General features: G+C 42.9%; 1 protein-coding gene across 1 annotated transcript in view; it reads left to right on the plus strand.

Moving 5' to 3' along the window:
- ptpn13 (protein tyrosine phosphatase non-receptor type 13) overlaps positions 1–9,710 on the plus strand; it is a 91,546-nt gene that overhangs the window by 24,471 nt on the left and 57,365 nt on the right. Inside the window, exons 4-6 of the mRNA XM_080743488.1 lie at positions 1,659–1,724; positions 3,256–3,441; positions 4,086–4,173. Coding sequence (XP_080599614.1) covers positions 1,659–1,724; positions 3,256–3,441; positions 4,086–4,173 — 340 coding nt within the window. The remainder of the gene's footprint in view (positions 1–1,658; positions 1,725–3,255; positions 3,442–4,085; positions 4,174–9,710) is intronic.

Here is a 9,710-nt window from a genome sequence, read left to right on the forward strand (position 1 = left end):
AGCATCATTGAATTTAGATCATGTCACCAGACTTGTCTGTATCCAAAGATCACTGATCGTCTGACAATGTGAGACTACACTCTTAGTAGTCAGTATGACAGTATGACTGCCTGTCAAAAGCCACCAGCATTACCAGTGAGCCCACTCTGCAGAGTCACACTGTCATGTTCAAAAACAGCTTTGACCTGAGGGCCACTAGATTGCTGAACAAAGAACAACACACACAAAACAATTGATCCTTGATTATATTACACATGCACTTTATAAATAGTATGTGCGGTACGGTACTACAGTATGTGAAATCTTTTGGTTCCAAGGTTTCATTTGAAATGTATGTGTGTAATAAACCCCAACAGAATCAGTTTTCCACACTTGGCCCTTTAGCAGTTGCTGAGTTATTTCAGTTAACAATGAATTATCTATCGTATACAATACTTGATCAATTATTCTAATAATCAGAGACTGTGGTTGAATATACTGTATGTCATCTTTGATCAGTTCAAATAGCATTTCTCTGTGCAAACAATTGGAATGGTGAACTATAATATGAGGTGGCTTTACATTTCCACATTTACCGAATGTGAATGTGCCTTTAAGTTTGTGGGGTGCTCTGTTCCTGAAAGACCTTGAAGGCTATGTTGCATTCTTTGGCAATCCCTGAGTTATTCTTTCCCCTACCAAGACCTACTTACAGGGGAAGTGATTTCTCTCCCATGCAGTCGGTGCAGAAGAGTGAGGGAAGGAAAATGGAAAAATGTTTTGGGATTTAAGAGAGAGAGTCTGCTTTCAGCTCTCTGGATCACATTGAAACGTTCCTTACAATCACAAAAGAGCTTTAGATGAGAACCATGTTACTTCATCAGCTACGTTAAGGTTCAGATAGGGATGGGACGATAATCGTTATTGTCGTTTATCGTGACAAAAAACACAATAATCGTATCGTGGAGATTTGAATTTAGCGTGAAATTATCCTCCGCCATGTACTGGGAATGGGATAAATTCACTTTTATTTAACAAGCTGCATATCCGGTACCATTTAAACCCTCTAATTGGTAAGATGGACCTAGAAATAACGTACTTGATACAGTCTTTCTTTTTCACTCTACCAAATCTCTTTGCCACAAAAAAATAGCTGTTCTACAAGCTCAAAACGTGTTGCGATGCGTTGTGAGCTTGTAGATCTACTATTTTTTATAATTTTTTGGGGGGTCCTTTTATGCCTTTATTGACAAAGGGAGGTCCAGTAGACTGACAGGAAATGGGGAGAGAGATGGGGAGTGACATGCGGTAAACGTTGTCCGGATCGGGAATCGAGCCGGCGACGCCGCGGCAACCATGCCTATGTGGCGGTGCCTGTGTGGTATACGCCTTGACCAGTAGGCCACCGGACGCCCCAGATCTGCTATTTTTTGGCAAATGTTCCGCCCCAGGATAATGGATGTTGGGGATATTTTGATTATCATGATAATATCGTAAACCGCAATTTCTTTGGTCAAAATAATCTTGACATGAAATTTTCATATCGTCCCATCCCTAGGTTCAGAATGGTGTTGCATCACCAGCTCTCTAATTTTGTCACCAATTTGACATACTGACCCAAATCAGTCCAACTGATCTCATGGTGCTTGTTTAACCCCAACTGGTGTTCATTTCCACAGATGCACATGTACTCCCTGGGGATGACTCTGTTCTGGGGAGCCGACTACCAGATCCCTCAAAGCCAGGTACAGTAGATGCACTACAGCAGATCAACCTCTCCCAATATAATATCCCAAAGGCCCATAAGCCCTTACATTTAATGATATAACGTGTGATTTTTATTTTTTTGCTGTGCTTTACGGGTGGAGAGATAACTTGTACAGTGTTCTATAGTAATCTGTGTGTAATGGTGTGGCAAGTTTCATGATTACATAATTGTAAAATGTAAAATCATGATTTTCGATTATTTTATATTGTGCAGCTCTACATAATGCCCATTCATGTCTGTTCAGAGTTTCTATCTTGCAGGCAAGTGTTAGCCCTGTTTCTCCTTGTGTATCTATCTATAAGCAACACAAATATGTCAGCCAAACCACAAATAATCACAGGACTCCTGAATGAGATTATAGTATGCTAAATCCAAAGGCAAATTTGTCAAACCACCCTGAACATGTTGTTGCTTTTCATTGCTTTTTCAGTTGAAAATGCATGGTGTGACATAATCTCTGGGGTAGCTGAGTGGCTGAGCTGAACCGGTTTGATCCTCGGCTAACGCAGTCTTGTGTCAAAATGTTCTTTAGCAAGGCACTTAACCCCTAACTGCTCCCCGGGCGTTGTTAAAAATAGTCTGCTGTGGCCTGGGCGGCTAGTGGAGCGGGTTTGACTCCCGATCCCGACGACCTTTGCTGAGTGTCACTTCCCATCTGCGAGTGTGCTATTCCCCCCGGAGCTGAGGAGAGTAGGGGGAGGAGCTTGTGCAAGAACGCGCTGTGATTGGGAGAAGTCCCTTTGAGCCACAGTCGGTCGCAGAAGCAGTCACCACATCAATATTTACTATTCTGTCCATAACGGCACATAACTCGGTAACAGCGCTGAGTCGGCTCATGCAACCTTCACAACGCTCAACATGGTGACTCGCTCGCTACCGCTCGCTCAGCGGTGTCTCACGTGGATCAAGGTCGCCTGAGACATTGTCAAATATACATTGTGTAAAATATACACAACTTGGTGCATGGTCAAGATAGAAATACATTGGGGCAGAAATGCTTCTTGTGCAAGTTGAGAGACCTTTGCAACAGAGATAAATAGCAGCAGGTATTAAGGATGGGACGATATGAAAATGTCATAACATCCATTATCCTGGGGCGGAACATTTGCCAAAAATGGCAGATCTACAAGCTCACAACATGTTGCACGTTGTGAGCATGTAGATCGGCAATTTTTGGGCAAAGAGATTTGGTAGAGAGTGAAAAAAAGACTATCAAGTAAGTATGTTTTACCAATAGAGGTCTTTAAATGGCACTGGATATGCCGCTTGGCAAATAAAAGGTGAATTGATACCAGTGCATGACGGAGGATGATTTCACGATAAATTAAATCTCCACGATACGATTATCGTGAGTGTTTTTTTATCACAATAGCAGGTATAGACTCGTAGTCTCTTGTACAGGAGAGAGACATCACTTAGCAGATGATCAAACATTTTAAGTGTACAAAATACATATAAGTGATGGTGTATTGATGATTGTGATGTTTATTTTTGTGTGCACAATGCAGCCTATGAAACTGGGCGAGCATCTGAACAGCCTCCTACTCAACATGTGTGACGACGTGACGTTGAGTCGGATGTCCGTGCGCACCGTTCTGGACGTCTGCAGCAAACACATCAGAAACTCCAGCTGTGAACCCCCTTTCACCTACGTCCGAAAGCTGGTTCGTCTGGTACTGGGCAGCCTTTCCCAGGTACAATGCAAATACCATTTATGCATGTACAGTATGTATGTATACTAATTAATTGTACATATCAATAATACTTTTGACCTTCATAGTCAGTCATCTGAAGCCAACGTATTGGATGCAGCTAATCTCATTATATGAATGCTTAATTTATACTAAATCGTACTGCAGTGTTGCTTGCCGAACATAGCGGATGGTGATAAGACGAAATGAGGCTTAATTCAGTTGTTACACGGTTCCCATTAAGCTCTCGTGCACTCACAGTAATCTCATACCGTCTCAGAAAGTTACCATACAGTATCTGATTTAAGTGTGTTGCTCGGGTTTCAGTGCCACGCTGCACGACATTATCTCAGTAAATAGTTTTCGGTGGAGGTCAAACAACCTTTATCTTCCCCATCAAAGCACAATAGGCAGGTTGAATGACAGCAAATCTATGAAGTCATTTTTATAATAGATCACGTATCAAACAACCACGGCTAAGACATGATCTGCCCTCAAGCTAGAAGAGGAAGAATGACATCCTAACCATTGCTTTTGTCAGTATTCTTTCTCCTTTGTTTCCCTCTCTATTCTTCTCTGGCCTTGTGTACTCTGCCTCTTTCTCTCTCCCACCTCACGTTTTAATTTGTGTCCCCCTTCGGTCTCAGCTGGATGGCCTACTGACTGACAGAGAGTCTCTGCCAGAGCGAAGTAAGGAGATTCGAGAGAGGCTGCGGGGCAAAGGACTTCCTTCAGGTAGGTGGAGTGCACCTGACATGCCTTAACAATAAAGCCCTTATTGAGGTTCTATACTAAAACCCACTGAGGTTCTATATTGAATCATATTTGAACTGGGGACCCCCCAAAAGTAATCATTTGAACTGGGACCTCCCCAACCTGACAAACATTTGGAATTGTAGGCATGACATTACATTTAGTTTGACTCAGTTCCACCCAGTTCCACTTTTCTCACTGGGTCACGGTCTCGATCTGTGTCTTCCACGCACAACCAGTGCTCAAGAGTATAATGTCTTGGCAACCTGCTTGGGAAGGGAAATGGTTAACATCTCCCAGTGGATTTTTCAAAACTCCACTGGTTGTCTTTTGCGCAGTGCAGTGGGCATCATGCTTTTTTATAACTGGGCGGCTTTTTTCCAGTGTAGAATACTAGAAATTCGCGGCGGCTGCGCCGCCGCTCCATTCCTAGGACTTCGCGCCCTCCGGGCGCTCAGGCAGGACTGCTGCTCTATAACATTTGGCAACTTGAAATGTGCTAAAAGTAAACAGCATTGGCTGTAATGAGGTAGAGCATTAATTAAGGTTGTACTTAATACTTACCAGAATGAAATGACTCAAATGAAGCAAAGATGGAAACATACGGAGCTTTGCAAAAGACAGAGGCGGCGCGGCACTGCATGAGGTGTTCCAGCAAATGTGTTACTCCATAGCAGGATCCAGGCAGAGGTGGAACATAATTCGATGGGTAACCAAATGTTGTGTAACTGGCTTCACGTTCGGTGGAAAACACGAGTCAGAATCTCTCTCTCTCTCTCTCTCTCTCTCTCTCTCTCTCTCTCTCTCTCTCTCTCTCTCTCTCTCTCTCTCTCTCTCTTTCTCTCTCTCTCTCTTTCTCTCTCTCTCTCTCTCTCTTTCTCTCTCTCTCTCTCTCTCTCTCTCTCTCTCTCTCTCCTCCCCCTCCCTCTCGCTGTGTTTTTTTGTCTCTCTCTCTCTAGGTGTTGATGCTCTTGTTGTGGGACTCAGTAACTTTCCGTCTGTGCTGCGCTTGCGGGATCCTAGCCAGTGGCGTCAGTTCAGAAAAAGCTAAGGTATGGCAACATGACTGGTGCTCGCGTGCAAGACACCAGTCATGTTGCCATACCTTAGCAACAGGCATGATACATTTGTTTTAAGAAGAAGTAGCTCTACATATAATATATAATTATATATAGGCCTACCTATAATATAATTCTAATACCTTGTTAAGAATTTGACAACATATTAACCAGAACAGATAGACAAAGAGACATTCATGGATTTATATTTAGAACTAACTTTTATCTTCCCCCCTGGACCCCCTGGACCCAGGGTATGGTATATAGCTGCATACCCAAGTGACGCCCCTGATCCTAGCGATTAGCGAATGAGCGGACGGCAGACTTATGGGCGGTATTTTTCCGTACGTTCTTCTCCCTACCGTTGAGTCGAAGTAGAGTTGGAGTGGATGCAGAGTGGGCGTGAATGGGCTTGGAAGTGGGATGCGGCGTTAAGCCAATTGTAAATATAAGATACACCTGATGAAAGAAAGCCTGTGTGGGCTTTATTTTGTTAGAGCAAGGGTCTTCAACAGGGGGTCTGGGACCCCTAGCGGGTCTTCAGAGTTACTACAGGGGGTCCTCCAAATCTTTGAGTGATAGAATCTTTTTTCTTTTTTATATTAACCACTTGAATCCTAGTGTTCATATTCTGAGAACTTTAGCCAAAAATTGCAGATCTACAAGCTCACAACGCCTCACGCTGCGAGGCGTTGTGGGACTTGGGGGCCCCCCCCCCCCCCATTGCCAAAAATGGGTAATCTTGTAGATTGCTTGTTTTCACTGAATGTCTGCTTATTGTTGCTGAATGTTTGCCTATTATGACACACATGCACAGAATAGTTTATGTACCTTTCTATCTTAAAATCCTGATCTATTCAGATTTTTCATTGCCGTCTAGAACTAAACATCGCTTGGATGCACCTGGGACGTATCCTCAGTGATGTAGCCCAAGCTCATCGGGGTTTCGGGTCTCGCAACATCATACCTCTCACTTGGGTGACCCAGCCGGGGTTGCTCAAGTCCCATCTTACATCCCAGTAGCTACCCACGATCAGTCCCATTAGGGAAAGACATGACCATTCACTCCACTGCTCCGGAACTACTCTGCCGAGACTGGGAGAGGAAATCTGGCGCATGGAAGGACAAGGCTCTGTGGATTGACTCCTGTCCGGGCCTCATGCTACGTCTCACCAGGTCCACTCCTGCTCTCACCAGGTCTAGGACCTTTGCGTTGCACCAGACTCCAGCCCCGGACATTTCACTCAGGACCGGTGGATTCTTGAGCTGCAATGGTACCGTCTTAAATATGCACGGGAGGAAAGTAATTGAGACTATCGGTACAGTAGTTTTGTGTTTCAACAGGTTCAACTACTCTAACCTTAGCCCTGCCGCTGATCATATCAATGTACAACAGAGTTTGTAAAGCCATCTTAATCCGTTGTGTAAGGAAGTAGGAACCCTCTTGGAAATATTGTATTATGATGTTAAGTCTGAGTAGAAGGTTAACCACTTAAATCCTATATACTTTGACCGGAGTCCCCAGGGGTCTTTTCTGGACCCCCTTGCCCTATACACCAAATCTTTTCACCCAAAATAGGCAATCTATAATCACGTTGCAATGTGTTGTAGATCGTCTATTTTTGTCGAATGCCCCCCCCCCCCAGTATAGGGACGCTGAGGTTCATGTGGTTAAGCTAGAGAGAGACTACAAAAGTAATGAGAAGTTACTGCTTCACACTTGTGTGAACAGGTTACAGGGGTGTGGTGGCAACATCAGGGCACAGATCAACATGAGCAGCTTTAGTTCGTAAACAGGATTAGAAGTGTTTGGATTCAAATACAAGTTATGTTGTTAGACCATTACTCCTGAGCTGTGAAACAGTACAGTGTTGTGCGACACGTCCCGTGACAAAAATAACCTTTTCTTCTGTTGAGGCAAAATCAGGCATTAGCTAGGATACAGACCAGGAACATTGTACATGATTGCTAGTACGCTATCTTGGCATTTTGTCTATGTCAGCACCCATGCAGAAACTCTGAAGACTTGCGTGGGGCCGCGGACAAGTCAGAACATTACAGAGGGAGTTTTGACGATAATGCTTCTGTTTGACTCGCACATTGCTCAGCTAAAGTCTGGCCTGGTTTGTTGTTACAGTACCAATGAGTCGGTCTTTTTTTTAAATGTCATCTGAATGGTTCTTGCTGTAGGGTGGAAAACGTGAGATGTAGTTTCAGATTTGGTTTATGTATCTATCATTTATGTATTCAGGAATAAGTTGTTGATTCATGCATCTCAATGGCTCTGGGAAATCTCAGCTTATGTAAAATGACTGAATGTTTGGCAGACATGTTAGAGCACTGAGAAACCAAGCTCTTGCCACATCGATCATTGTTATTCTTATATGTCCGGTGTTTGGGTTCACCAAACGAAACCTCTGTTTCAGTTGAAAACCATCACCCAAACCCCAGCCAGCAAGATTTGGCACAAATGTATCTATCCAGCATTTGCTGAGGAATGCTTTTGTCCCAAAACGCATATGTATGCCAGCTAAATAAAAGTGCCTCAGACACCAAACTTTAATTCTGCCTATGCGGCGGGTTCTGCCAATGCTTTTCAATTGGAACGGAGCTTTTTGTTGCCATTCGCAGATTTCCGCAAAAAAAATAATATGTATACAAAAAAATGCTCTGTTGCCATTGAACGGTATTGGCAGAATAAAGGTCAGTGTGACCGCACCCGTAAGGATCTTTCTGTGAGTGCTGGTATTCTCCTTTGTATTGTATTTTATTTTTCCTAGACCGTGCACCAGGTAAGAGATTATCAAATTTAAAGGCCTAGGATTATTGACTGCTTTAACTATTGAAAAATAGCAGATATACAAGCTCACAGCGCGGCACCGAGTGCTGCGCTGCGAGCGCTATTTTCGAAAAATCGTGAAAATTAGAATTTTGACCCGATTCTATAAGTGTCTTTTGAATCCTTCTAAGTTTTTTTTGAAAAACCTATGTTTCTTTGTCAGCAATCTGGCCAGCCATCGTCAAAGAAAAGGTCCTTTTCACTTAACTGGGGTTCAGTTAGTCTGTTCTTGAGAGACTGCTATGTCAGTGGTTCTCAAACCTTTTCATGTGAAGGACCCCTGTAAAAAATATTCATATCTCAAAATATTATAGTTCCAAGGACCACCCAGAAGCAACATTTTAGTTACAAACTTTCGCTTTGAAAATACATATATTCAAAGACTTGCACACATTTTCACAACTTTTTCAAAAATAGCAGATCTACAAGCTCGCAGCGCCGCGCTGTGAGCTTGTATATCTGCTATTTTTCAACGGTTAAAGCAGTCAATCATTCTATAATACATATAATATATATATTTAATATATAAATAAAATTAGTTGTGTTTGCATCTTTGTACATTTTACCACCCTTGCCGTGAGGCCTTCCCTCAGTCCTGACATCTCCTTCTAGCTCAGAGTGAAGAGGGAAAAAAAACGGGGGTTGGATATTCTGGACTGTCTGACTTAAAAAAAAGAAAAGAAAGAAACTGAAACTAGACATGAAGCACCACATAGCAAACCCAGAGAGTGGATTTAATTCAGGAAAATATGACCAAATCTTCCCAGTGGTTTTCTGAGAGAACTCTTGATAGTTCTCTCAGGCAGTGGGAGAGCAGAGCAGAACACAAACATGGCTGCCTGTCGTTCTGGTTATGTAAGCAGCTCCGGCATGGCATTGATTACAGATATACATATTTTGGAATCACCAGTGAAACTGCTGGTCTGCTGTTTGTATCAGTGCTTTGTTTTCCAGGTTGAGCACCAGCCAGCCCTAGGGAAAGCACATGCAAAGAGTATTACTCAGTTCTGATGAAGTGTCTTTCTTTTCCAAGGAGTGGTTCTCAGTTCTCACTTGTAGTTCAGTGGCTCCAAGCTATAATTGTTGCTGGGAGAATTATGTCTTTGTTTCTTCTCTTCTCTTTGTGCTAGATGTTCTATGGTTTATTGCTACATCTGTCCTACTTAAGGACCGCAATGTCACAATGCTAATGGTTGTCAAACGCTTGGCACCAATTCAGTCACAAAATAAAAGTGGCGGAACAAAAAGTCTGACCTGAATTTTAGTTTTTGACTTTTTGTTTCAATCTATTCCTGGTCTGTTTCCACTGAGTTCCTGAAGACTGAATTTCTTGATGTCGTGCTCATAAAGAACTGACATGCTTTGTTCCTAAGATTAAAAGACCACATGCAATGTTTTACAAGTCTACCTCCACTCATGAGAGTCTCTCACTCTCGTGGCCTCTCTTCCTTTATATCTGTCTCAAGCTTTCTCACTGTCTAGAAAAGGTCATATTGTGAGTCTGTCTGTCTGGCCAAGTTTTATGAAAGATTAGCTGTGGGAAGACACACCAATCAGCATCATATTTCTTGTGCACAACTGGCCGAGCTAGAAATACTTGGGACATGATGGAGATTTGCACT

The sequence above is a fragment of the Nannobrachium achirus genome (assembly GCF_963921795.1).
Source record: "Nannobrachium achirus genome assembly, chromosome: 15".
NCBI classification, from domain to species: domain Eukaryota; kingdom Metazoa; phylum Chordata; class Actinopteri; order Myctophiformes; family Myctophidae; genus Nannobrachium; species Nannobrachium achirus.